The sequence below is a fragment of the Stigmatopora nigra genome, chromosome 21 (genome assembly GCF_051989575.1).
Source record: "Stigmatopora nigra isolate UIUO_SnigA chromosome 21, RoL_Snig_1.1, whole genome shotgun sequence".
Taxonomy (NCBI): Eukaryota; Metazoa; Chordata; class Actinopteri; order Syngnathiformes; family Syngnathidae; genus Stigmatopora; species Stigmatopora nigra.
In genome coordinates, this window is record NC_135528.1 from 8,207,281 (window position 1) to 8,235,049 (window position 27,769).

At 42.3% G+C, this 27,769-nt stretch overlaps 4 protein-coding genes across 5 annotated transcripts; 1 reads left to right on the forward strand and 3 right to left on the reverse strand.

Annotated features, from left to right (window-relative positions):
- Positions 1 to 79: 79 nt before the first annotated feature.
- LOC144215016 (homeobox protein Hox-A10a-like) lies at positions 80 to 27,570 on the reverse strand. Of its 2 annotated transcripts, XM_077743779.1 has the most exons (3): positions 27,376 to 27,570; positions 2,319 to 3,023; positions 80 to 713 (listed from the first exon to the last, which is right to left on the reverse strand). In XM_077743779.1, exons 1-3 carry the CDS (start codon positions 27,407 to 27,409, stop codon positions 439 to 441), a joined length of 1,014 nt encoding a protein of 337 aa, XP_077599905.1. In that variant the 5' UTR covers positions 27,410 to 27,570; the 3' UTR covers positions 80 to 438. The 2 variants fall into 2 exon arrangements, with proteins under 2 accessions (XP_077599905.1, XP_077599904.1); XM_077743778.1 differs by lacking the exon at positions 27,376 to 27,570 and having other exon boundaries at positions 2,319 to 3,202.
- Positions 6,950 to 9,166, reverse strand: LOC144215019 (homeobox protein Hox-A11a-like). Its single transcript, XM_077743781.1, has 2 exons — positions 8,381 to 9,166; positions 6,950 to 7,936 (listed from the first exon to the last, which is right to left on the reverse strand). Exons 1-2 carry the CDS (start codon positions 9,060 to 9,062, stop codon positions 7,704 to 7,706), a joined length of 915 nt encoding a protein of 304 aa, XP_077599907.1. The 5' UTR covers positions 9,063 to 9,166; the 3' UTR covers positions 6,950 to 7,703.
- On the reverse strand, positions 15,475 to 17,603 carry hoxa13a (homeobox A13a). The gene is made up of 2 exons (XM_077743780.1): positions 16,767 to 17,603; positions 15,475 to 15,801 (listed from the first exon to the last, which is right to left on the reverse strand). Exons 1-2 carry the CDS (start codon positions 17,527 to 17,529, stop codon positions 15,551 to 15,553), a joined length of 1,014 nt encoding a protein of 337 aa, XP_077599906.1. The 5' UTR covers positions 17,530 to 17,603; the 3' UTR covers positions 15,475 to 15,550.
- Positions 23,984 to 25,523, forward strand: evx1 (even-skipped homeobox 1). The gene is made up of 3 exons (XM_077743765.1): positions 23,984 to 24,294; positions 24,517 to 24,752; positions 24,898 to 25,523. The coding sequence occupies exons 1-3, from the start codon at positions 24,012 to 24,014 to the stop codon at positions 25,405 to 25,407; spliced, it is 1,029 nt and encodes a 342-aa protein (XP_077599891.1). The 5' UTR covers positions 23,984 to 24,011; the 3' UTR covers positions 25,408 to 25,523.
- Positions 27,571 to 27,769: the final 199 nt, after the last annotated feature.

Consider the following 27,769-nt stretch of genomic DNA (forward strand, 5'->3'; position numbering starts at 1 on the left):
CGTAAATGCGACAGAGCGATAATTTATTCAGCATGACACAAAAACACAATATCGGTATGTACATACACACACACGCACGCGCACACAGGGAAATAAAAAACGTGTGTGTGTGGCTTTTTGCACCCAAAATTGTTGCGCAATTGGCGCACTTGGTAAGAGGCCTGTTGATCGAGCAAGTGAGTTTCGTGCGTGGGTTTTTGTTGTTATTAATTAGTAATAACGTGTGGATTCCAAAAATGTTTCCACGCATGCACAGTGAGGGATTTTTGTGTGGAAATTTGTGTAAAAAAAGAGGAGAAATTGTGGTTGGAATTGAATATTTTTGAGTGTTTGTGGGGGGAATTAAGTGCAGTGAAATGGCTGGGTGGTCGTGGTAATGTAGGGTAGGGGGGGCAGTGATTATGAATGTTTGTTTTTGTTTTTTCGTCACCTCGTTTATCACGAAAATCCGTAATTGGACGTGAGCTCCCGGATCCTGTTTTCCCTGGTCATTTTCTTCAATTTCATTCGTCGGTTTTGGAACCAAATCTTGACCTGTCTGTCAGTCAGGTGCACGTTTTTGCTGATCTCAAGGCGGCGCTCTCGAGTCAGGTACATGTTGAAGAGGAATTCTTTCTCCAGCTCCAGAGTTTGGTGTTTGGTGTAAGGGCAACGCTTCTTCCGGCCACTTTTTGCCGTCAGCCAGTTGGCTGTGTTTTCGCTTTTGCTGTCGCCTAAACATAAGGAACACACCAGTGTGTTGATGCATTGCATTGTGGGAAATCCTCTACACTAAGGTGTCCATTTGGAGATTTGTGACAGTAGGCAGGTCTAAATTCTTCATTATGTGTGTGTTGGGTTGGGAAATATAACTACATTTAAGTGTGCAAATGGGATTAAAAACTAAGAAAAATATTTCCCCAAATTTGGGACTTTCACTATTACTAGTATTTTTAAATCTTTAGAGGGTGTGTTTTTATACACACACACTTATAAAGAGTGTTTGGGCACCAGCAAAACCCATTAAGAAAAAACTGAATAAAATAGTGTAGCTATAGTGGTGTGCTTTAAAATTGTGATATCCCAAATTAATAACAATTTGGTTATTACTTTGATCCAAAAGTGGACACTATTTAGGTAATCTTGACCCAAGTAGTTAAAAAAAGAGGGGATTAAATTAATACAACTGGTAATAGTTAATAATTAATTAATTAATAATTTTCGGGGGACATGGGCTATATTTTAAGTGAAAATAGGGAGAAAATGTGTTAGGATTGGGTTTGTACTTCAATAAATGTATTTTACTTTGAGTGTGTGTGTGTGTGTGTGTGTGTGTGTGTGTGTGTGTGTGTGTTGGTCGACTAGAATGTGTGTGTTCAGATTTTATGACAGTGATTGGGAGTGTTTGATGTTTTGCTTGTGGGTTTGTGGTTGTGTGGAGTTGATCTGTATTCGTGTAATTATGTATTCTGTGTCATTTTATTGGTCTCATATTTTACTTTTGTATGTATTTGTCAAAAAAAGTATTAGTATCCATACTGCTACTTTATATTTTTATTCAAGTCGCTTCGTATGTGTGTGTGTGTGTGTGTGTGTGTGTGTGTGTGTGTGAGTGTGTGTGTGTGTGTGTGTGTGTGTGTGTGTGTGTGTGAGTGTGTGTGTGAGATAGTGTGTGTGTCAACATGCACGCGGATTTAGTACTTTTCATTGTGGTTGAATCTTTACGATTGTGGCAGTGTCTTGTATATGTGCTTTTGTTTACTAAAGAGACTGTTGACTTGCAATAAATGCTGTTTAGCATTTTCATGAGTGGCGAGTATTTTAATTCGTTTCAATGTTTTAAAGGGGGTGTGTTTCTGTACGTGTGTGTGACTACTAATATGCATATCAGCTACATGTACTGTTTGTGTGTGAGCACTAATATATGTATCTGTTATATGTACTGTTTGTGTATGTGTGTGTGTGGGGGGGGGGTACTGTCACAAGTTTCCAAATGCCTTTTAAAATTTGAAGTCATTGTGGTATGAACACAATAAACATTTCGAACACCTGACGTGATATAGAATTGAAATCTATCATTAGCTTCAAATAAAATACACGTCTACAAATAAGCATCGTGCATATCTATCAATAGCTTCAATGAAATAAATATACATCTAAATAACCCTAGTCTATGGTCAGTCTTGTTTCTTTCTACCAAGTAGCTCATTTAAATGTTAAGACTGCAAACAGGTGATGCATGCTAACACGTTGTGGAAGTGCCCCCCTACCCCCCAAAGGACCCCCCACCCCCTCCTACTCCCACCCCACATACACACACACACGTGAAGTCTGCTTACATTTTCCGTCCTTGTCTTGCTCATCGGTATCCTCTTCCGCCGAGGAGCCTTCCACATCTGTGCCCGACTCTCGCGCCTCTTCGCGGGCAGGAGCCACCTGTGCCTGCCGGTGTTGTTCAGCCACGGGGCCGGGCTCACCAACACCCCTGCCGTCCTCCTGCTGAGGCGAGCGGAAGCGGGCTGGAACCCCCGAATGCGAGTAGGGCGGATTGGGCGTTGGGCCGTCGGCGTTGTAAAGTTTATGAGGGTGCGCATGAGTCGGGGACGAGCGGAAATAGCAAGGCATAGCCAACGCGCTTCCTCCTCCACCGTTGCCATTGCCGTGGTCGTGTTCGTCTGTCGTGCCGGGGGCGGCAGTCCTGGCATACGTCAGATCTTCAGCACCCCCGGAAGATTTGGAACCCTTAGTCTGCTCGTAGAGACAGTAAGCACTCTCCTCCTTGATACCCGGGAAGGAGCAAGGCGCCACCTGAGGAGCCGAAGAGGAGCGTTCTTGCTCCACTCGGCACGACCTCTGCGCGTCCATCCACATCTCCATCCCGGACAGGTAGGCGCCCGGCCCCCCCAGCAGGTTCTGGGCGCCCACCTCGGTGCGCTTGGGTGCAAAGTATCCATAGTTGTGGAGTCCGTAGGGCACCTCCACGGCCGCGTAGTGACCCCCACCAGTTCCGGCTCCGATCAGAGAATCCACCAAGAAGGCATTTCCTGACGGGCCGTCCGAACATGACATTATTGGAGAGTATTTTGGCGAAGGGAGAAGGAAGCCCCCTCGGTCTGACATTTCTCGCGCATAACATGCCGCCTATGGTTAGGAGCGCCCCTCGTCGCTGCGTGAGCGAGTGCTGACCAATGAGAGGCTCGGGACTGACCTAAGTCCCGCCCATTGGCAGCCTGCGTAGCTCACCGAGGCGAAAGACGACGAGAGCAGCCATTCGGGATAAATATGCATTCGTCTTGCTTTATAATGCGACTGACAATTCCCTTAGTATCTATACTACATGATATTCTTCTACAACTATGAATGTACATAGAGAGAAAGAAATCAGGTTGAAACATGCCTGCCTAAGACTGCAAAACAAAGCCAAAGGGGCTCGATGGGAGTCCTAAAATGTTGCTAAAAATGAGCCCAGGGCAAGAAAATGGAAAGCACTTTTTCAAAAGGAGAGTGCACTAAAAAAAGACATTTTGTTTGCGAAAATATGCCCTGGGGAGTTTGTCGAAACAGGCAAAAGAAAATTCACTATGCAAGGCCTGACACAATCTCGATACATTAATAAAGCACAGATTTATAGGCAAATGTATTAAATCAAAGCATATTGGCAAAAATGTTTGGTCACTATAACAAAAACGGTCACATTTAGACAAAATGGAAAGCAGTTGCAGCATTTTACTGTCAAATGTTCGAATAAATGTCAACTTATACACTCTTTTTGCTTCTTTTATGGGAAGCAATTTATTCCCAAATACATGATTTTATGATTTGGGGATGGGAAAGGCTTTGTTCAATATTTTTTTATGCAGAAGAATAAATTGTTGTTAAAACCTGCAGGCAAATTACCCAAACTGCAAATTGCATTAAAGCGTGTATTTGGAATAAAATGTCCATAAATGTAAGGGCAATTTAGAATAAAAATGCATGCATTTTTTTTTTACAAATCAATTTTTGGTTTTTGACGACAATAATCATTCAATCCATTTCAACACTCGCTGCCAGTCAAGAATTGAAATAGATTGGACGTCATTGTACATTTTTAAATACAAAACAAACTAAACTATATTTCTATCTTCAAGTAATCAGCAAATATTAAATGGCCTTAAACAAATATGCTTTCACACAACATTTTGCACCAACAAAATGGTAATAAACATATATAAAATCCTTTATAAATCAATTGACTGCCACTATCAACAACTGACACCAAATCCAAGACGTCTAAAACCGCCAATGGCATTACATATGCAAAAACTGAACTTTCCAAAGCACCTCTATATTTAATTCCCCATATAATTTTACCTTAGCTTGCAAATTCAGAGTTATTTGAAGCCTTTGAAAAACATAGCTCACCACACACGTCAACTATTCCAAACGGCTTTAAAATTTCAAATGTCATAAAAAAAACCATGAAATGAACCAAAAAAATAATAAATCCAAGAGCTGATACAAAAAAATGATATCCCTCAGTCTTTTGGGACATTTGAGTCAATGTACGTGGAACTAAATCCATCAATTACTGTGGAGGAGATGGCTATCGATACCTTTCCGCCGCGGTTATTAATTACAGCTATTAAATGCTCCTTTTCACAGCTGCCCGAGCGAGTATTTCCCATCCGACCGCTGTCTTTGATCGGCTTGGGGATCGAGTTCGCCCACCGACGATAACACGGCGTTTTATTACACGCAGCGGAAGCCTTGCTTTGCCAGCTATGGGCTCCAATCGCCTCGGACTAATAAGTCCCCGTGCTCGCTAGGCACGTTCAGCCAAGTGTTCCTTCTTGGCAGGCCGTCAAGCGGTCGGAAATGAAGACAAACGTCCACCCAGGGCCTGCCTTGATTTAGGGAACGACACTCGCGTGTGGTCCTTTCAGCGTAGACGACTTTACCGGAGGAGTTCTCGTCTAACTTTTGGATTATTATTATCATTTATTGTCTTATTTTTTTTGTTTTGTTTTTGTTTTTTACCTGCGGCCGTGACATTGGCTCCCATAGCGCCGCCCGGTGGTAAAAACTAAACCGGAGCCGGTCGTCAAGAGCTCTCTCTCTCTCACCGCGGAGTCAGTGATCCGGGAGCCCGGTAGAAGGAAGGAAGGAAGGAAGGAGGTAAAAAAAAAAAAGTGAAGTCCAGCAGCCAAGAGGCAAAAAGTGTAATCCCCCTTTCTCCTTCTTCCTCTTCCTGTCGCCTCCTTAGCAACAGTTAATAACCTTGGGTCTCAGACGCTTTATTGCGGGTGCACTCCAATTGTACAAATGCTCCAGACCCTCAGACGGCTTTTATGGGCGCGTTGCCGGGGTAACGGGGAGGATGTCCCGTAATTAGGGACAGAATTCCAGCGTGTGCGCGCGGCCAGGGACGGCCAGGCAAGGCAAGGCAAGGCAAGGCAAAGCAAAGCAAAGCAAGGCCGGTCGGACTGCACAGAGGACAACCATAAACTTCAGTCTCGCTCTCTCTCACCCCCCTCGCTCCCTCGCTCCCTCACTCTCGCCGCCGGCCGGCGTTTATGAGCCTTTTGACTGTCATATATGAACGCCAATGCGCTGCGGCTGCCTGCCATAAAGACGCCGATAACAACAGCAAATATGGCGAGGCTGACCAAAGCCTAGTGCTTTGGTGAAGAAAAAAAAACAACAGTGGGGAGACACACCAGGAGAAAAAAAAAAAAGAAAAAAGAGAAGCACTAAGTGCCAAGAAAGAGTGCATGTTGGACGAAAATAAAAGAGGCAATAAGACCACACCAAGTTAGTGAAATTTGAGGAGGGGGGAAAGGCCATTTGGTTGTTTTGTTCGGGTTCATTGCTAAAAAGACGATAGTTTCAAAGTAATGGGGTTTATTTGAGTGAAATAATAGACAATACGACCGGCTGAAATCTACATATCAATGCTTTTTTACAAGTCTATATATGCAAGGTGGAGAAATAGTGGGGTATAAACTAACTAAATTGTGTGATTTTTTTAAATCACATTTCTTAGTTAATGTCGCTCAACGTCATTTTGAGTCATGTGAAGAGACTCCCCCCCAAAAAATGTGGGTCAAAACGTAGCAAGTCATTTTAAAGTGACCTTGTTGTAAATATACCTGTCGTTGGATGTGATATATAGCACATTAGAACAGGTTGGATCTAATCTGGCTGCAAAAAGGGAACATCCTTGGACTGCTTTGACCTACAAAATTGGATTCGCTCAGTTGTAGTTCATCCTTTTAACTACTAAAAGTCACACAAGTATAGTTGTTCCCTTACTGGGTCTTTTTTTTTTTACTCATGAAGAATGCAAACTTTAAACCAGTTGCTTTTGACTTCATTTTATTTGACCCAAATAGTTGAATAGCCCATTTGTTAGGGTCAAATTGGAGGAAAGGGGGAAGAGTCTTTCCTTTTGAAAACACAAGTGGGTTATTTTCAAATTTGGCATTTATATAACCCAAATGTTATTAGTATACCAAAGGCAAAATGCAAAAAAAAATCTAATTTGAGTCAATCACATAACAAAATGTGTCAAAAAGTGACAAAGTCTACAATACAAAACATTGTATGTATTTTAAACGGAGTAAAATGACCAAAGTAGTAAGTATAGGCAGTCCTTTGTTAACGTTATAAAGTTGTAATATATGACAATGCAATCTATAAAAAACACTTTCTTAAATAAGTGATTAGAATGTTGCAATGCAAGTTTTTTTTTAAATACCATCTTCCACCATGATTGACAAGTCTAAATCATTTTAAATGAAAGCCTACAAAATATAGCAAAAAAATACCCTCTAATTTAGCCACCTTATTTGAACATAATATAAACATTTCATTATTTTTGTAAAACTTACCTGCAAAACACACTTTTTTTTTAGACCTGCAAACCGCTAATTTGAATAATACCACTTTAACAAGCCAAAAACACCCACAAAAACACATCCAGCAGTAATATTTTCAATTGTCTTTATTTGCAAATATAGTATAATACACAATTGTGTTTGGGGCAAAAACGAGCGAGAGATTGGACAACCCTGACCAGCTTTTTTTTTTGACTTGACGCATCCACAAAATTCAACTTTTTTTTTGTTTTTTTGACATGACACGCGTCAGTCTTAAAAATCCAAACAGAAAACAGTCGAGTGTTTCTATACTATACCTGCAATTTTGGCCGTGTATTAACGTCAGTGCAACGAGCTTATGTCTCTGGTGGTTAGACCTGCATTATTTAACCACAAAGTCACTTTAAGAACAAAAAAAACAAAAAACAATCTAAAGACGTTGTGGGCTATTAAAAAAATCGATATAAATACAATTCGCTGTGACGTGAAAAGATAGTAAACGAGTGCCTACGAAATAAATACACCCCCCCCCCCCCGAAAAAAATTAAAATAAAACAAAAAAATAAACATCACGTTACATTCTCATTCGTTCTGACGTCATTTGGTCGCACCGTTACTTGTATTGATTCACTTATTAAACATGAATTGTGATTTAATACCAAAAAAATGGATTTTTTTTATATATATAACAAAATACACTGATTCAGTCAGTCCTTTCCACCCAGGACTTTGATAAAGAACCACTGTTGATGTCGGCGGGGAGACAATTAAAACCGCAGCCTGAGAGAAAGAGAGTGAGAGTGAGAGAGTCCCAGTCTCGTTTGTCCCTCGGTGAGGGTCCGAATTAATGGCCGCTTGCTCCCACTAGAGCAACGGGTTGACTGTATAATATTGCAATCGGTCTCTGTTGAGCTTCTTCTCCTTCATACGTCGGTTTTGAAACCAGATCTTGACTTGACGGTCGGTCAGGTTGAGCATCCGAGACAATTGCAGACGTTTCTCCTTGTTAATGTACACGCTGAAAAAGAACTCACGCTCCAGTTCTCGGATCTGATATTTGGAGTAGGGGCACCTCTTCTTGCGGGTCCTGGCTCCATCTAAGAATCCCCCCACACAACAACAAAAAAATAGATGGACATTTAACAATCCCTCTATGAATCATAAAATATCCTATTTTTTTTTACGCTGTTCTCCACTTGACTGAAAACAGTCGGTGCTGTTTGGCTTTGACCTTTTCCAACTGGGCTGGCACACTCCGAGTGGTATTTTGCACACGGTTTTAACGTTAAAAACGGAGAATAAACTAAATATAAAGTGGTTGAATTTTTTTTGCACTTATTTGAATGTAAAAAAAAAGTATTTTCATGGTCAATTTCAAAAACGAGCACGTGATGGTGCCGTTTATACCAAAGTTTGTTCGGGACAGAGAGCAAAGGAGGAGGGGGTTGGGGTGGGGGGTCCGTGGACCCTCTATAAACATTATGCGCTTATAAAAAGAGCATATAAAATGTTTAACAAGATGGCAAAGTTGCAAAACTTACTGCTGGTGGATTTGTCCTCATTGTTGCCGGAAGACAGCTCGGGACTGCTGTTGTCCTCTTCGCGTGGTTCCTTGGCTTCGGAGGAGCCCGAGACTGAGTCGTCCGGAGCCGAAGCGGGGGGTTTGCCGCTCGGCTTGTCCGGGGCGAAGTTGGCCGAAGAGTTCTCCGACGAGGGGCCGTAAGCCGTCTCATAGAACTGGTCGAAAGCTTGTGGAAGAACCCCATTTCGACCCACGTTGCCGTAGAAATTAGAAGAGCCGGCAGCAGCCGCAGCGGCTGCGGCGGCAGCGGCCGCGGCGGCGGCGGCGTGATGGTGATGGTGGTGATGGTGGTGGTGGTAAGCGGCGGCAGCGGCCGAGGCCGGGCTACTCTTGCCGAAAATGTCCGCCTGCGCTTGCGCCTGCGCCTGCGCCTGGACTGGGTGAACCACATCTTCGGCACCCGGGTAGCACTGAGCCAAATTGCTACGGTGGCTCCATTTGCTGGAGGCATCTATGGCAGCGTATTCCCGGAACGTCACCTCCCGGACCGGCTGCACTTGCGGCAGGTTGGACGAGTACGAGTATGGCCGGGTGGATGGACTTTGGGACAAAAAGGAGGGCAGCGCCGAGAACTCATAGTAAGTGCAGCTGGGTAAATACATGTTGGAGCCGACAGGGACCCTGTCGTCAAAATCCATCATGGTATATTATTTCCCCCTGTCGCCGGCCGAGCGACCGAGGGACCGAGGGACCGGGGGACCGAGCGGTCGCCTCCTCCTGCCTGCCTGCCTGCCTGCTTGCCTGCCTGTCTGTCTGCCCTCCCTCTCTCTCCCTCTCTCCCTCCCTCCTTTCTTGGGTCCTTCCTTGCCTCGGCTTCTTCGAGCGTGGGTTGCTTTCTTCTCGCCAAGCTCTTTCTCCACCGGGCAGAAATTGCAAAAGCTGACGTGGAGAGCCGTCGCCATCCACTCCACGGAGGCGGGCGTCACGTGACCGACCGCCAGCCAGAAATTGACAGGTCGCCGGTGCGTGCGGGCGCGCACGCCAAGCGCGTGCACGCCTCCACTAAGCTTGACATTGATAGTTTATCGCTGCATTCGACTCGGAATGAATTCTTTGAAATTGCAACAAATCACCACAACGAGGGGGGAGGAGGTGTGTATGGGGATGGGGGGGGGGGGTTAGTCGGTGGGGTTAAAAAAAAAACTACACGACTTTGTTTGCCATCTTGTGCATTTTTCTTCAATAATTTCCACCATGTTAACTCTCCTGTCGAATGGTTGACATTCTTTGACTGTATTTCACTTTGTGTTCTTCAAGGGGCGAGAAAAAATAATAAAAACAAGAATAATAAACAAAGTCTACATTTTGGAGGCGCCTCAGTCAACAGCATTTGCTGTATTTTACAACTTGCCAGCATTTGGCTGGCATTTGGTAATCAGGGTCATGTTCAAAGCAATGTTGCAACTGTCTGCATGCAGCAAGGTGAAAGGACACTAATCCCCTCCAAAAAAAGTCCAAATGAAGTCTTTTCCACTACAAAAGTGGTTTGACATCACTACAAAAAAAGTGGTGGAAGTCGTCAACTGCTCTTAAGGATAATAATATTCTCTTTTCAATGATACGTGTAGTGATTCCAAGACGGGAGATAAAGCGCTCCATTTCTCGCAGCACGCTGACTTTTTACGTGCGGACGTCTTCATCTTCCCCCTCGACATATTTCAAAAAAGACTGATATTTTGGAAATGGCAACCCAGATTACACACAATATTCTCCAAGTGAAATCTGACTGGATTTTGTGGCTTTTCTTTCCTTTTTTGCAGCAAAACTCGGATTAAGACAACCTAGTCAGCATTTTTTGGACTTTTTGATAGCATTGTAAAACTCAAGCTGGAAAAATATCCCCTTTTCCTCTTCCATCTTGAAGTGACTGGCTTATATTTTCAGAATTATTATGTGTAGAAACAAATAAAACAAATGTTTTAGTCCACTTTTAAGACTCCGCCTCTTGTTGAGTCCGGACAGAATTGGACGAGGTGCGTAGGGTCTTTTTTTGTCAAGTCCTAATTGAGCACAGGATGCGTAGACGTGCCTTTTTATAGTCGGTCGGCTCTTCTGCTGTGCTTCTTCACCCCCGCAGACACCTCACACAACAAAAGGGGTAAGTTCCACTCACGTTGCTTGGCTTGGGCTCAATCGGGGTCTTGTTAAATGGCTTTGGAGTGGCTATTTTCCCCCTTTTTTGGCAAGGAAAGTGCAGCCGGCACGCTGCGTGCGTGGCAGAGTCGTCAAAGCCAAAGCTTTGTGTGGACGGACGGTCGACTTCAAGTTCGGGGGAGGGAAAAGAGGCCCTGAGAGCAAAGGGCCCCGGATGAGGTGCTTTTAATTGCTCTTGCCTTTAAGCACGCTTTTGGGTCATGAGATGGCATTTCGGGGCCTCCATGTTGGGGAAAGGGGGATAGGATAGGAAAGTCGTTGTTGGGATGGAGGGGGGAATATTTGGCTTACAACTTGTGATGTTATTGATTCGTGTTGGCCGAAACGAAAATGTCTACTCCTTAAATGATGGGCTTGGAAAGCAAAGTTTAGATGTAAAAGTTAACTCTAAAAGTCTAGTTTAGGGTATAATGCGTTTTGTTAGAATTGTGTGAAATAAACAGTCACTTGAAGGAAAAGCCTAACTCGAAAAAGCACATGTTGCAGTTTTTAAAGTTGGAAGATGGAATTCATAAATAAACTTGCATTGCACAGAAAATGTAAAAACATTTTTTCTTTCATTTTATGAATTGTCTTGTGATTTTGCAAAGAAAATAGTGAGTGAATTTATTTGACCTTGCACTTACCTTGCAATCTGGTACACTATATACACTACAATTACAAATAAAGATATACTTAAGAAATATACACACACCAAAAAAAGATGCCAAGTTGAAAATAAGCTGCACTTGAGCATTTTAGAATTTTTAAAATACATATTTTGTGAAAAAAGGAGGAAAATACGTCATATTTGAACACCATTTGCAAAATAGTCAACACATTAAAACAAACGCAAGCCCCACACTTTCCCAAATTTTGCCTTAAAAGCTCCAAACATCTAATTCCACCAATCCATCTCCTCTAAAAAAACCAAACAACTGCACAATTTCCTCGCCATTTAGTCCAAAAAAAAGCCTCCAGAAAACCGTCTGACACATGTAAGCATACACACCCTCACACACACTCGACCAAATACACTACACTTCCACTTCTCGCTGTTTAACAAGCACTATTTCAAGCTTCTTTCTCCCAAATTATAGCAAATCTCAATGCATTTTTTTCTCTTTTAATCCCCCGTGCAGACAAGTGCAAAGAAAGCCTATTTAGCGAGTACAGTTAGCCGTCAGGTAGGCCAGCGTGCAGGCTGTAAAACAGCCCCAATTGACGCATTCAAAGCCCCCAGAAAGAAAACCTCCTGTAGTTTCGCTGCACTCCTTCAACGAGAGCAAAAAAAGCCCGTTTTTTAGTGCCTGGTTTTGTCTTCATTTTATGGCGAGAAGGAGAAAAATAAAAGAACTATTACACCTGCAAGGGGGAGTAAAAAAAACTTTACAAAAGATCTAATTTAAAGTGAAAACTAAAAGAAATGCAACTTGTCGTTGCTTATTTCGTGACTAGGAGTAAACAAAAATATGCCGTTTTTGAACTTGAATTTTCACGGGGAGTGTAAAAGTCATTTAGGGTGGAACAGAGACTAAAATATTTACAGAGTATAAAAAGATGGAGAAATAATGAGGTAAAAACCTGATGTTGGACGCTGTTGTTGTTTTTCTTTTTCTTTTTTTGCTCCTCTACAGGTGAGAGCAAATTACCGAGGGATCGAGGATAATCCTTCCGAGGATAGTAAGCAACTCCACGGTCAACGAGAGCACAACGCCGACTGGTGTGTGGTTAACTTGGGCGAGCAACAATGGAGGAAGAAAGACGATTTGAGGCTCACAATAAAGTCAACTTCTTCACACACTGCTTTACATGTGGGTAGTAAAACGCATTTCAACTATCAAAACACTGCAGATATTTCACATTTAGGGGATGGTAATTCACTTTAGGCTAAAGGCAGAAGCAGTTATAATGTTGAAAAGAGGATTTCCTTATGATTAATGCTTGTATTTTACATTAAAAAATATATAATCAAATGTTTTTACCCTGAGTACTTTTTTCTATATTTACATTATAGTAAAAAATAGTATTATCAACTTGTTTTAAATATCTTTTTCATTTACTATTAACACAGTCCTTGACAATTTAGAAGTCTGTTTATAAAAAGTAATTAAATCAAGTTCTAATTATTGGAACAAATTAGAATGCTTATTTTCACGCTTTTAATGGACTGGATGTATATATCCACATTAATAACAACTCATGAGTTAAAATACTGTGTTCACAAATATTTTTTTCCATACAGCCAAAACACATTAGTGTATTGTAGCCCATCGAGTTAAAAAAATACTAAGGGACATGCAAAAGTATTAAAATAGCAATCCATATGTATATTTTTGGAATACAAAAATGCAGTGGCTGCTAATTTCTATTTCACATGTGAATTAAATGCAATTATTTAACATGGGCGAATTTTATTGGTGTCTCTAACATTCTTTTGACGACCTAAACTGGAAGTTCCTGTTGGTGTGTGTGGGCCTACAGCGAAGGTCAAAGTAAAGAGCAAAAGGAACGTCTGGCAGACTCATTCGGCGACGGAAGATGACGTCACGCGCTTATATAAACAGTACTCTTTACATTGTAAAACAATGAAAAAAATCATATGTTCAATTTCAAACGTGGTCATGAGTAAACCAAAGTCCTCTTCCCGTTCAAGTTAAGTAAAAGACAAGGTCAATGCAAGCACGGCAAAACCACTGTTGGCCTCATGGTGGCAGTACAAGCTCATTTGTTTTGTGCACTACTCTACTAAAAACAATGGGCGGTCCATTCATAAAAGTCCCACGTGATGACTCCCTGCCTGCGAGAGTGACGAGGGATCGAGTGACGGGGGAAGCAAAAGAGGCAGGGCTTGGGTTTGTTTTCATTTGGACACGGCCAATCAGAGCTCGCCACCATTGGGTGACGCCTCTCAAATGAGCTTCCGCAGTAGCTGCCCAGTGCGCATGCGGGGAGAGCGTCAGTACTCAGGTGACGTCAGCATAGAAGAGCTACGGGGACACTGTTTACAGTATTCTGGTACCATTGACGGCGACAGACGTCCAATTTGTTGAAATTAATATACTTTTTTGAGTCTAGAAATAACATTTATGTAAATTGGGACTTAGGCAGACTGTCTCATTAGCAAATACAACTAAATACTAAACAAAAGTCAAATAAGGTCACTGGGTGCTGAACAAAAAAGTAAATTAACGTCACTGTATGCTGAAATATGTATAAATGTTAATGTAAAATATACCTGTATGTGTTAAAACAACATAATTTTGTCAATATATATTTTGAAAACATTTAAGAATGTGCCATGATGTTGTCTTTTAAGAGTGTAAACAAAACAGGACAATGTTCAAGATATAAGGAGTGTATTTTTAAATTATGCCAAAAAATGTACAGTTTAATATTTGCTGAAAATATACAGAAATGTCAATTTTGATGAGCGATATTAAGTGTCGTGACAAGCAACTAGTTAGAGTACAATGGAGAAAAATAAAAACTATGGGGTACTTTCATGAAATTATTTGGTACCGTAAATAGGAAAAGCATGCGAATTAGATGAAGATTTCTAAATTTCACTGCACATTCTTATATTTTTGCTACATTTTTTATATCATAGTAGATAATACAGAGCATGATGAAAAGCGACATAATGCGATAAAGTGATGCAAGATTAGGACCGTTGATTGAAACGATTGTTAGTCACAAGATGGTCGCTAAGTGGCAGTGTTTCACTACATATCTGCTCCAAATCCTCCCACAATCTAAATTTACGTCACACATTTTCACACGTTTTAAAGATTTTCAATCCTCATAAAAGCATTCCAATATGATGCAAGCAATTCCACATGACACGTTCACGTTCAAGTTGACCACAAACTCAAAATCCCAAAGAAATCCTTACGAGGACATATTTAAAGAGTCTGCTTTCGACCATCTTAGATACATTTCGACCAAACGTTCCATACTTTATTAGCACGGACACGCACACGTTGACATCATGCTCGAGTTGACTTCATATACAAGCCACGCGTTATCAAAAGCTATATGCACAACATCAACACATAATATATCCCAGAAGATTATCTGAGCATTGCAGAATTGCACGATGGAGATGGTTAAGAACAACAATCACTACAAGCTAAACAAGTGAGTAAAATGAGAAAAAAAACTGGGAGATTAATATTTAACAATCCCAAGGTCCAAATCCGAAATGGCGTCGTTTCCTACGGATCTTTGAATTTTTATCACTCTCGTTAAAAGCTGCAGATAAAAGGGTGGAAGCACCCAAAAAAAGATGGAAGTTCAATGTTTGCTATTTCTCCTTCTTGGGGAACAAAATGGCTGTTTTTGCCCCCAGAAAAAAGCTCCAGGATATCAAACCAACAAATGACTGCAGTTCCAACCTACTCTCTGAGTGTGTGTGTGTGTGTGTGTGTGAGAGAGAGAGAGTGTGTGTGTGTGTTTTTGTGTGAGAGAGAGAGAGTGCGTGATTGTGTGTGTGAGAATGTGTGTGTGAGAGTGCGCGTGAGAGAGTGTGTGTGAGAGAGTGTGAGAGAGAGTGTGTGTGAGAGAGTGTGCGTGAAAGAGTGCGCGTGAGAGAGTGTGTGTGAGAGAGTGTGTGAGAGAGTGTGCGTGAGAGAGTGCGTGTGAGAGAGTGTGTGTGAGAGAGTGTGTGTGAGAGTGTGTGAGAGAGTGTGTGTGAGAGAGTGTGTGTGAGAGAGTGTGTGTGAGAGAGTGTGCGTGAGAGAGTGTGTGAGAGAGTGTGAGAGAGTGTGTGAGAGTGTGTGAGAGTGTGTGTGAGAGAGAAAGTGTGAGAGAGTGAGTTTGAGTGTGTGTGAGAGAGAAAGTGTGAGAGAGTGAGTTTGAGTGTGTGTGAGAGTGTGTGTGTGAGAGAGAGAAAGTGTGAGAGAGTGAGTTTGAGTGTGTGTGAGAGTGTGTGTGTGAGAGAGAAAGTGTGTGAGAGAGTGAGTTTGAGAGTGTATGTGTGTGTGTGTTTGAGGAACTAGCTGACAGGCTTCAATTTGTTGACCACCTTCTTCTCCTTGACGCGTCTATTTTGAAACCAAATCGTCACCTGTCGTTCGGACAGGTTGGTCTGGGCAGAAATCCTCCTGCGTTTGTCCTTGGTGATAAATTTATTAGCGGCATATTCCCGTTCCAGTTCCTTCAGTTGCACTTTGGTGTACGGGACGCGCTTCTTCCTCCCACGCCTGTACGAGCTCGGGTCGCCTCCTGAGTGCAAGGACACCGCCTCTGCAAGCCGGGAGGGAGGGAGGGAAGGAGGGAGGGAGGGGGGCACAGAGTGCGTCAACAAGTGGATCTTGGACACGCACGCCGTTTTTTGAATCATTCCAATGTAAAAATATAAACGGGAAATTTCTATTTGGATTCATAGTGAGGGGGGAATGGAATCAAGAGGAATTGTCCATTGCAAGATTTGTTCTTGTGTTTTTTTAAATCATTAAAGCAAAACGTAAATATTGCATTTTTTTACGTATGATAGTTACTACAAAATGAGATTGTTGGGAATAAAAACATGGAACGAGAGATTAATTTGATCAAAATAGTCAAAGTACTTTTGTAGTGGGCTAGCCCAACTCGTTTGACGTGTAACGTTTTTATTTTTAATTAAAAGCAGTTGTGTTATTTTTATAGGGTAAAATGACTAAATTGTTGGAGTATTTGAGCCCTGAAATGTACTTAAATGCCCCCCAAAATAGATCCATATAACTAAGTAGTAATTGTATTAGGGGTAGTTTCGACTTTTGACAGCTAAATTATATTCTTTTTACATATACATTTTAAAAAAAGCAAATGCAAATGTAATAGGGTTATTTTGTATCAATTTGGATCCCTAAATTATAATATTTGTGTCCCACTAACTCAAGTAACTGCAGTTTTTCGTGCAAACGTAAATGGGTTTGTTTAAAAAGGACACAATTGTAAAATAATAATCATAATAATACTACTTTATATTAAGGTGCTAAATGGATACAAATACGCCATGGGATAGTTCTAAGCCCAGAAAAATCGACGAAGTAACTATTTAGGTCAACGTAACCCAAGTGGTAGTTGCCCCTTTTGACCCAGTAATTTGACTCAAATGAACCCCTATTGGGTAATTTGTTAAAAGCCAAGTGCCAAGACACAGGGGCATTATTTTGTGAGGGGGGGCATATTTTGTATTTCTTCATTTTTTCGCCCCTCGTGGCTCTCACCTGGCAGCGAAGACTTCCACTGCACGTGCCCGGATTGGGGCTGCTCTTTGCCGCAGTAGAGCTGGCCGTTCCAGCCGTTCGGGGCCAGGCTCCAGGGCGGATAGCTCTCCATGGGAAGCAAGGCGGTCGGCTCGTGCCTGGCCTCCGAAGGCGCTCCGAGAGCGGGCACTACGGGGACGTCCAGGTAGCCGGGCATGGGCTGGTAGGGCCCCGACGAGTAGGTGGGGTAGAAGGCGAATTCCTTGGCCCGGGAGGCGAAGTCTTCGCCGGGACCAGGGCAGGGACCGTGGCCGTGACCGGGGACGGGGCCTGGCCCGGGGGCTGCCGATGCGTCCTGCATATAGGCGGAGGGGGGCTGCGCTCCACACGGCTTGATCCCGCCGTGGTGCGGCGCCATCCTGCACGGGTAGTAGCCGCCTCCACCGCCTCCGAAGTAGCCGTAAGGCAGGGAGGCGCTGGAGGAATTCTGCGAGGCCGAGCAAGGGCTGCACTGCTTGGCCGGCTCGCCCTGCACACTGCCGGGAGGGACCTCGGTAGAGGCGGCCGAAGACGGGTACGCCGCAGCGCTGGGCGCCAGCGAGGCCGGGTGGTGCGCCATCAGGTTCCGGCACTGGCGCGCGGCGAAGTTGCCGCCCGCAAAACCACCCTCCATGTTCTTGCTCACTTCATCGGAACCCCCTCCGCCGCCACCGCCGTCGTAGAGGAACATCCCCGACGGGTCGAGCCAGCAGCGAGGAGGACGGAGCAGCAGTGACGTTGTCATAGCACGCCGTCCGACATGGAAGCTTGTGGCTCTCGTAGAAAAAGCCCAGCGAGTGAAAAAAGAGCCATCCTGGCTTGCCGGTGACGCGCACCGGAGCGAAGAGCAAGCGTTGCCATTGGTTGGCTGAGGCACACGTGACCCACTGTGCGGCTTCGGGAGGGAGGCTAAACAATCCCACTTGAGATCATTCCATGCAAGACTATGTCCAAGTTGACCGGACCATCCTTGGCCATAATCAGGAATGCACACCTATAGATTCGTGTAAATCCCCCCCATGTTTCCCCACCACGTTTCTCCCTCTGCCACACCCCTGATGAACAACATTAACGACTCCTGGCCGACAAATCAGTTAAAATACAACGCACCCCTCAACCGTGGACACCCAAAATGGCAAATTGAGATGACACAGCTCCTTTACACTCTTATTTATGCATACAATCTTGTCACAAATGAGACCCCCCCCCCCCCTCCAACCAACACACACACACTCAAGTGCACACTACACTGCGGAATAAATATACTACATATCAATACTATTCCTAATTATAATGATATTAAAGCCAACGTGAATTAGTGTAATTAAAAGTCACAAGAATACTGACAGAAGGCAGAATGAGGCACTTGATGCATGCCACATACTTTTACTGTAAATAAAGTCAAAGTACTTCAAACCAGGTTTGAATTTCAAGCGAACACGTCCACACAGATGCCAGGCATTTTTTTCAGAAGCACTCGCAACGTGTCGACGACTATTTTCATGGGTAGGCGTGCTTCCGAATACTGAGACTGACTGAGAATTCCATTTAAAAAGAAGAAGAAGAAAAAACAGCAACGATGCATAAGCTAAAAGTATGATTCAAATATTCCATTCCTTTCCCCCTACGTCTAACCCCTGGGGTATAGCAAACAAGTTATAATAAAAAAAAGGAAAATAAAAACTATTTAAATTTATTAGTTCCTATTTAAGATGATATTTTCCTGATTTTTTGGGGAGAAAAAAACTTTTGCGACCCCCAACGCAGTACAGGTTTAGGTTTGGAGGGCTATTGTTGTGACTGGGGCTAATTAAGGGGGGTGTGGGGGGCGCCGCTGGAGGCCAAGGTCAAGTTGAAAGTTGCCGTCTCGCCGTTAAGCAGCCTGGGGGCCATTGAGGCTTTGAAGGGAGCGTCTGAGCGCCTTGAAAAGAACGGAAGGGTGAGAATTCCTGTCCCAGTTAAGGCGATTGGAGGACATTAACTTTTACTGTCATTTGGTTTTCTCCAGCACGCAGCTCGTTTCTAACTGCACTTTTCCACGCTGTGGTGAGGGTCTTTTAGGGGCCAAGTGCATCCAAACACGAGAAATGACTCGGGCGAGGATTTGGACATCTTTGGGGGTGTTTTTTTTGTTTTTGTTTGCGTGTGTGTGTGTGTGTGAGGGGAGAGGGTCTAAACATTTTGTCTCTATCTGATTCAGAATGATTTTTTTTTGGTGCATTTAATCTACTATGTTGGAATTATTTTAATTTTTAATGCTCAAAGTTGTTTTATTTTATTTTTTATTATGTTTTATATTTTGTTTGGGGAGGGGGGGTCTTAACGTGTCTATCTGGTTCAGAAAATGACATTTTTGGTCTATTTATTCTACCTTGCTGGACTTATTTTTATGTTTCAGGCTCAAAGTTGTGTTATTTTATTTTTTGGGGGGGGGGTATTTTGTCAATATGATCTTAGTTTTTAATGGCAAATAAATTCATATATATATTTTTGCAGTTGATTTTAGTGGAAAATATGAAAAAGTATCATGAGCATATATCACCAATAAGAATATAGCACATGGTAGTATGATGCTAAAGCCTTGTTTTAAAGTTAACGTTTTACTATACAAAATAACAACTGCATATTCATTTTAAATTAATATTATTTTACATTTGAGTTCATTTTTATATTGGATGAGCTGTATATTTTTAAGCATAAGGAACATGGGGAGGGAATTTGTGTAGTGTGAAGTATAAACTCTATCAATCACGAATATCTGAAATTATTTCATATTATATGATCCAACATTCAATAAAAATAAAGAAATAACTATATAAACTCACAGAGGAAAAAGTTGCATTCAGTTGAAAATTGCTTTTAGGCGTTTTAAGTCATTAACGTCATTTTTCCAATTGGAAAATGATGAAAAAAGGCCCTTAGAATTCATCCACGCGTGTCAATTGGCTGCATATTGCAAAAAAATGTGCAGTTCAAACGTGTCTTACTAGGATAGTGTAGTAAATTCGACAATATTATCAATTCCAAACTATATCAGCCCAACTTGTTGCACGTACAATTTGGACATTCATGATGAAACTATGACGTGAAATGTATAAATAAAAGTACAACGCCCAAATGAAGCGAGACTACAATAAAAGGTATATTTTCAACTGCCGTTATAACACAAAATAGATTAAGATTGACATCTAAATGAGGCGCAAAAGCAAGACATGTCCTATTTATAAAATAAGTCCAAATGTCATGATAAAATGTGAAGTCAGACTAGGATAGAGAGCGAAAAAATGAAAACCAGGGCAAATAGACTCGCCCTTGTTTTACTTTCTCGCCATAAACTGCAATTCAAAAGGACGAAATTTCATATTGAACAAAAACGGAGATGTAAACGCGACAAAACACTACACGTGACTATAATACAATTGTATTGATCATGCTCAAATGATGAAAAATAAAGTTAACAGGACTCCATTTTGGGCCTGACGCACAATCAGTTTCCAGACGAGAGACGCAAATAAGAAAAGAATTTTAAACATATGTATTTATCTCTCGTTTTGAGGTACTTATCCCAATACAAGAAAAAATATCGAGTACAGAAGCAAGCCCATAAATGAGCATATAAGCCTAAATAAAAATAATCCATTTTCTGAGCTATAAAAAAATAAAAGATGCACCCTCTTCCTTCAAATACCACGACACTATTTTAATTCAAATACAAAAAGTATTACTTATGGTATTGCACCCCACAAACGCCCATTAAATTTTCATATATTTCTTAATATTGGAGTTTGAAGCTACGTGTCAAAACGAAATCAGGCAAAACTATAATAATATTCCTATTTTTAAACCAAGATCAGTCCAAAGATAGACGCTTCTAAAATGACTGTTTACAAATGACAACTTACAAATATCATTTTTTCTCAAAATGCCAAGAATGAGTTACCTCGCTATACCACAACTGTTGCCCTACTTTATGCCCCCCCCCCTTCCCCAAGCTTGTCGTTTTACAGTAAGCAGTATGACAGGGATGAGACTATAACGCAAAGAGTTTCAAGGTCAGCCATGCAGTTAAATACACGTATGCGTCATATTCTTTCAAGGCCAAACTGAGGCAAGAAAGGGGGAAAAAGAAGAAGAAAAAAGCACAGGGAGAGGCAATCATCCCTTCATTTTAGCTTCAAAACAAACGCATTTTCTTTGCAAGAAATGACTGGAAGCAACAAAAAGCAAAACAAAACAGGGCCAAAGGCGTGGACTTCCCAGACGCCATGGTCAAGTTCAAGTTGGGCTGCCTCATAAAAAGTGAGGGGGTGCTTTGACACCCCCTCCTCTAACTGGGAACTACCCCCCCAACAAATAACAAGTCACCTTTGTGGACATGAGCCAGAATGAGGCCTCAATATCAATTCGGATTACAAAAATATTAATAATAATCATATTCAAGCGTCTAAAAAAAATGGTCCACTTGTATACTTTTCCATGTGTGTGTGTGTGTGTGTGTGTGTGTGTGTGTGTGTGTGTGTGTATTTCGTCGTCCAATATCCAAAACACACCCTGGTAAAGTAGGACGTTACCGGAAAGCGTTCAAGGTCAAGACGGTTGCGCAAAAGTGTCTTGTTATCGACGTGATTTATTTATTTATTTTAAACAAGAGATAGGACCGTCGCATAACAACAAGGAGTGTAATATAATATTTGCCATATAGGACATTTTTGACATCAACATGGATGCTGAATGGCTTATAAAATAATCAAAGGACGACGAGAGAGTGTATAGTGTTTCTAGACATTTGATAATAATAAATTAAAATATCACTGGAGCACAAATAGGTAAGTTTCATTTGTAAAGCAACTAATTGCAGTGTTTCAATACTAAACGGACTACAAGGGGAGCAAATATTGGAAAGAGATGAACTAAATTCAAGTTAGGAGTGGAAAATATTTACTATATTGATGCAAATCAAATCCAAGCAATGATTTATTTAGAAAATTATATATGATATATTGCATTGGTTAGAAAGGCTGGGAATAAAAACGTATTAAAATAGCGCACTAACAATTGGAGAGTAATAACAATGTATACATTGGGGTACTTATTTAGCTTGATTCAACCTAAATTCTATATCATTCAACATTTATACTATATCAATAATCTTTGCAATGCATTTTGCTTTGACTAATATGAACGTATTTTAAATGTCCCTATCAATAAGTGCGAATATTCAAACAGCAGTACATTTAAAAAGGAGTATGGAGTTATTTAGCACTGAAAAATACTTTGCTATTCACTTCCAGAATAATAAAATTGCCACATTCTCTTGAGCTAATGCACAATATATTGCAATACAATCTAATTTCCCAACAACTGCAATATTATATTTAAAAAGCATGTCATTTTATAGTTTAAAATAAAACCAATGCACTTGTAAGAAACGAAATTTGATTCCAATACATTGTACACTAAACACATACTTTTCTAAAATACTACAATTTCAACAAACATGGCCAAAAACTGCATATTCATCTAACTTCATTTATAATAAACACTTGGTCCTACTGTACATAATATAGTTATTTTGGGATGCATTTCTCCTGGGGGGCAATTGGTATCAAAAATACATTGCAGGTGTATCAATCCTATTTTTGCCAATGACGTCATGACTCATTGGACAACGACTGTCACTCAAATGTGATGAAAAGTCAACGACAGTAGAATAGCCCCCCCAAAACCCCCCTTTTGGAGTTGGGGGAGAAAAAGCAAAGGAATTTGCTTCGACTTCTCAGCAGACACACAGACAGACAGTAAGTCTAGGGGGGGGAAGGGGGCCTCTAGCCGGGGCTTTTCCTTGGACAGACAGGTGAGGGCGCACAAGGACAGCAGAGGCTACCGCGCCTGTCCTTGGCGTGTCTGTCCCAGCATGCCCTGCGGCAACAAACGGGAGGAAAGGGCTATTTCCGCAGGCTGAATTGAAATGTTGAGCACGACTTTCCTGTCAAAAAGTTTCACTCTCCATTCTGGGAATTGCACTATTCAACATCACGTGACTGTCCCCATCTGGATAGTACAGTACTTCAAATAAGCCTCATTTGGACACAAATGCAGTAGCAATTGGTCCATTTGAAGACGTTTGAAGACGTTTCAGACTATTCTTTGCCATCCAGACAAAGATGGAGTATATTATTGGATGGAATGAGTCATTGGAGGGCATTATTAAAGATATCAGGCTCAATCTTCTCTAGTAGAAGTGCACAAATAAAAGGAGGGATGTGTTGACATAGTGATGAACTTGATGTAAAGCTTGAAGGAGATGCAAGATATTTTGCTTCCTGGTCTGCGGGGCTCTTCAAGGCTCCGATGTCAAAGGGTCTCTTATCTAAAGTGACCCTAAGACTTGACCTATGAGGACTTTATTTGACTCCACTTAAGGGAGTGCATGGGAGCAGCAAATGACATGAGGGATGTTTTATTTTGGGGGGGGGGGTGCTGTTATTTGTGTGTGTGTGTGTGTGTGTGTGTGTGGGGGGGGGGGGGGGGTATAACTGGTTTTGAGATTTAAAAAAACAGGGATGTTTTTACAACTATATCCTGCAGTCAAAATAACTACTTATTGTGTTATATGGCTAGAATGCTAATGACATTTTTTGGAGGCAGTCATATGTTGGCTCAAATTGAGCTCTTATTAAATAATCAATCATGTACTTAAAATAAATACTAATACTAATATAATGTGCTTTTCATTTTTCAAGTAGCAACTAGGCAAACTTTTCTATGTTTATTCCTTTGCATGAACTACCAGGACTGGACTTTGGCTTTCCTGGCTTAAACAACAACAACAGTGGGTGGATTTCTTATAATAGCCAACCCAGTAATTCGAGTGTAATTCTTTGCGCTTCCAGTTTAAACATACAATCAATATGTGACGTCAACGGGGCATCCTATACTGGCCTATGACGACTAAGAGGAGGGGGGGGGGGGGGGCAGGCGAGGGAATAGTGATCCCAAGTCTAGCTCCTTCCTCCGCACTCTAGTGTCAGGGTCAGAGCGGATTGCATCCCCACAGAAGCCTCCCTCCTCCACTTCTTAGTCCGGCCGGCCCACAAGACGCCAGCGACCCACGAGCGATTGCACCCCCCCCCTCGCCCCCGTGATACGACCAGCAGCGGAGGGACTGCGCACTTCTGTGCCGTTATTTTTTTTATTTTAGTTGTTGTTGTTTGATTGTTTGTCGGGATGGAGAGCCGAGAGGAGACGCCACCGGTCCAGTCCTCGGAGGACCGGAGCCCGGGGAGACGCTCACTGGGAAAGCCCGAGCACGGACGCTGCGGAGTCGGCGTTAGCGCCTTCACCAGGACGGAGGCGGTGATGGAGATGGAGCTCGCCCGGAGGAATTTGGGGGAGCGTCCCCGTGGCTCTCGAGACCAAGACGGCAGCAGTTCGGACACAGAGTCGGACTTTTATGAGGAGATTGATGTCAGCTGTACTCCGGAGAGTATGGACTACCCCTCAAATAAAGGTGGGTGAGGAAGTTTGGAGTATTGAGATAAAAGGGGGGACTACACATGTGTGTATACATGTGAGATAGGGAATCTAAAAAATGGCCGTCATAATATTTTAGTGAATAGAATCCACTGATTAGAGGGATCATTCCAATTGTCAATATACTGATGCCAGTTTGGCATATGATCTTAGAAAAAGATGAAATGATTGACCACAATGTGTATTTTTATCCTTATAGATCGCCATGGGGATTCACCGGACGCACCCAGCGACTCGGGTTCCGACCCAGGCAAGCCCGTCCCGGGTGCCAACTCCCTGTCCTACTCGGCCGAGCAAATTCGTCGGTACCGAACGGCCTTCACCCGGGAGCAAATCGCACGGCTGGAGAAGGAATTTTACCGGGAGAACTACGTCTCCAGGCCCAGACGCTGCGAGCTGGCGGCCGCCTTGAATCTCCCGGAAACCACTATCAAGGTAGGACTGTTTAGGCATCATCTGAATCAAAAAAATGATCAGAAAACAGCCCTGCCACATCTCACAGATTTAAGGCGGAGCTTAAGCTTCAGCCTGGTCTCTGATCTGGTTAATATTTCAACCATGGCATCTCCATCCCACTCAGGTTTGGTTCCAGAACCGGCGGATGAAGGACAAACGTCAACGTCTAGCAATGACATGGCCCCACCCGGCCGACCCCGCCTTCTACAGCTACATGATGAGCCACGCTGCAGCAGCCGCCGCTACCGGGGGCCTACCCTACCCCTTCCCGTCCCACCTACCCCTGCCTTACTACGCACCCCTGGGAGCCGGCTCAGCTCCGACACCCACCCCATTGCGGGCCTTAGACGGCTTCCGGATGCTGCCTCACCCCTATCAGAGAGCTGAACTCCTATGCTCCTTCAGACCGCCATCTTTGTACCGCCACGGCTCGGCCCACGGGCCGGGGCCCGGGGGGAGCCCCTGCACGTGCCTGGCCTGCCGCTCGGCTACTACTCCCGGAGGAGGCCTATCGCCGGGGGACTTTATCTGCTCCCCGACAAGCCGGACTGAGGCTTTAGTGACATTTACGCCTTCTGTATTGAGCAAATCCGTCACGGTGGATCAACGTGAAGAACTTCCGCTCACTAGATAGAACCTGGACTACATTTCAAACCTGCACCACAGCAAAAACTACAAATTATAACAATGAGGAGCCACAAAAAAAATGTACTGAGATCTCAATTGCTATTTCCAGTCTTTTTCCTATCCGTCGATGACATATAAAGTGACTGTAGGATGCTATTTCTAACAAGGGGGATTTGTTAAGGGGGCTACAGCCGTCTCATTAGAGGAAAATCTTCCCAACGTGGTGGGCTCGACATTACAGCGTGATGTATTTGCGCGCGCCGGTGAATTTTGAATGCGGAATTAATGATAAGAGCAGAAAAGGGGATGCTTGCTGCCGGAAAAAGGTAACAAGGCGCCTGGGGAGCGGATTACAACAAAAAGATGGAGTGGACAATCAAATACGTGAAGAAAAAAAAAGTATTTTGTATTCTTACCTGAATTGAAGAGCCAACACATCATTATTATAAATGTTACTATCAGTGTATTTATGTATTTTCGTTTGATTTCGTTTTTGAGGTGGACTCAATGCCAAGTTTGGAATAAATGCTTAAAAGTATTTTTTTTTATAGTGTTCCATTTTTTGGCTCATGATTAGAGCAAGAGTAAGTTAGTTCTAAGTAGTGTTCTTTTTTTAAATTGTGGGGCAGCCTCATTTTATTCTTCCACATCTAAAAATGTGTATATGTACATTACGAGGGTGAAAAAAATCAACTACACACAGCACTGAATAAAATTTGACAAAATACAATTGTTAACTTACCTTTGAATCCAGTTAAATATCATAAAAAAACTGTTGAAATGTATTCTTTGCAAACGTGCAATTCATATGCATTATGGCAGCATTTTAATTTTGTCTGCCAATAAACACTAATAATACACCTAATATACACAAAAAATATAATCCTTTCATACACATTTAGCAGAATTGGCTAAATAATACATTATCACAACCACAGAGCAAAATGCACCAATTTTAAAACAAGCTGCATAATCATTGCACAATTTCGAGTCCTGAATTATCTCTCAAAAAACACTACTCTCCAACAATTTCCAAAACCTCCTCGATTTTATTCCTAATAAGACACTCGTGCAGCCACGCGTAGCAAAGACCCCCTAGCACCCCCCCACCCCCTACTTGCATCTTGATTGATGGCCTTATTAGCTGCACTTCTTGTAAGTGTGACCGCACTGATTAAAATGCATATGTTTGGAATAACACGGCGTTTAAGCAGATTGATGTCAACTATCAAGGCGGACTTACCTTAAATACACACATATACCATCATGACATCAATATTACTTTCAAAAAGGTGCTGTGCATCGACAAAATGTAAAACCACACACAAATTTGACGCATAAAACGCCATCCACATTTGCAGCTATTGCACAGAATAGGCCAATATCTGCTCCCAGCTTTTACTATGCTTTACAAAACATTTAGACAGGGGGCGGTTCGGTATACAGCTGTCCCAAACCAAACATGAAATATCACTTTAAATGGGCCTCAATCTTAATTCACAACGGGCCACAGCGCAAAAGGCTGCATAATCATGATAAATGTGAGATTAATGTGCATACTAGCAAGACAATTGGGACCTTCATGTGTTTGGATGGCCTGCTAGTGTCATTTGGGAAATGCGATATATATGTGTGCGTGTGTGTGTGTGTGTGTGTGTGTGTGTGTGTGTGTGTCTGTGTGTGTGTGTGTGTGTGTGTGTGTGTATGTGTGTGTCATGTTAAATCAATGGAGGGAGGGGGTTGAATGCCATTTTAAACGGCGTAATGTTTGCTGAATAGACAGATTCAAGCATCCCCAAGATATTCCTAAGCATCCACATTTAAACATCAGTGCAAGTGAATTATTGTACAATAATAATTCAACCCCCATCCCATTTGATCGTGTTTGCACACCAAAATATGTAATTTGCACATGTATTGAAATACAGGGCGAAAGGCCTCGCCCCAAACATTTCAAAAAGCATGCTTCACGTACCTATATTTGATGTCTTGCATCTTGTATGATCCATTTAGAAGAAGGAAATATAAATCCAACAACGATCTTCTGGTGTGCATTTTGGACACCAAAAATAATCCTGATATCGAATAAATCCATTGCAAACAAATCCAGGGTGATCAATCGGACCCAAAGCGAGTAAACGCATGCAAACATTTCGGCCGATTAGAATTGAATTCCACGCCACTTGTTTGGACTGTACCATTTGAGTTGTATATGTGGTTGTCATTAAGTCCGATAAAGCTGTCACTCTGGTCTAATATTAAGACACAGTAAATTCTTTAATATAACTCAAAACATGAATATGATATATTGTATATGTAGATAGATCGATATTCAGATCGAAGAAATATTCATTAAATAACTCGACAAA

Excerpts from the sequence above, each read along its gene's own strand:
- LOC144215019 (XM_077743781.1), bottom strand. The coding sequence starts at position 9,062 with ATGATGGATTTTGACGACAGGGTCCCTGTCGGCTCCAACATGTATTTA. Across the intron at positions 7,937-8,380 it reads TGAGGACAAATCCACCAGCA|ATGGAGCCAGGACCCGCAAG; the intron begins GTAAGTTTTGCA and ends GGGGATTCTTAG.
- evx1 (XM_077743765.1), top strand. The coding sequence starts at position 24,012 with ATGGAGAGCCGAGAGGAGACGCCACCGGTCCAGTCCTCGGAGGACCGG. Across the intron at positions 24,295-24,516 it reads GGACTACCCCTCAAATAAAG|ATCGCCATGGGGATTCACCG; the intron begins GTGGGTGAGGAA and ends TTATCCTTATAG. Across the intron at positions 24,753-24,897 it reads TCCCGGAAACCACTATCAAG|GTTTGGTTCCAGAACCGGCG; the intron begins GTAGGACTGTTT and ends CATCCCACTCAG.
- LOC144215016 (XM_077743778.1), bottom strand. The coding sequence starts at position 3,099 with ATGTCAGACCGAGGGGGCTTCCTTCTCCCTTCGCCAAAATACTCTCCA. Across the intron at positions 714-2,318 it reads GCAAGACAAGGACGGAAAAT|GCGACAGCAAAAGCGAAAAC; the intron begins GTAAGCAGACTT and ends CCTTATGTTTAG.
- hoxa13a (XM_077743780.1), bottom strand. The coding sequence starts at position 17,529 with ATGACAACGTCACTGCTGCTCCGTCCTCCTCGCTGCTGGCTCGACCCG. Across the intron at positions 15,802-16,766 it reads GTGGAAGTCTTCGCTGCCAG|AGGCGGTGTCCTTGCACTCA; the intron begins GTGAGAGCCACG and ends CCCGGCTTGCAG.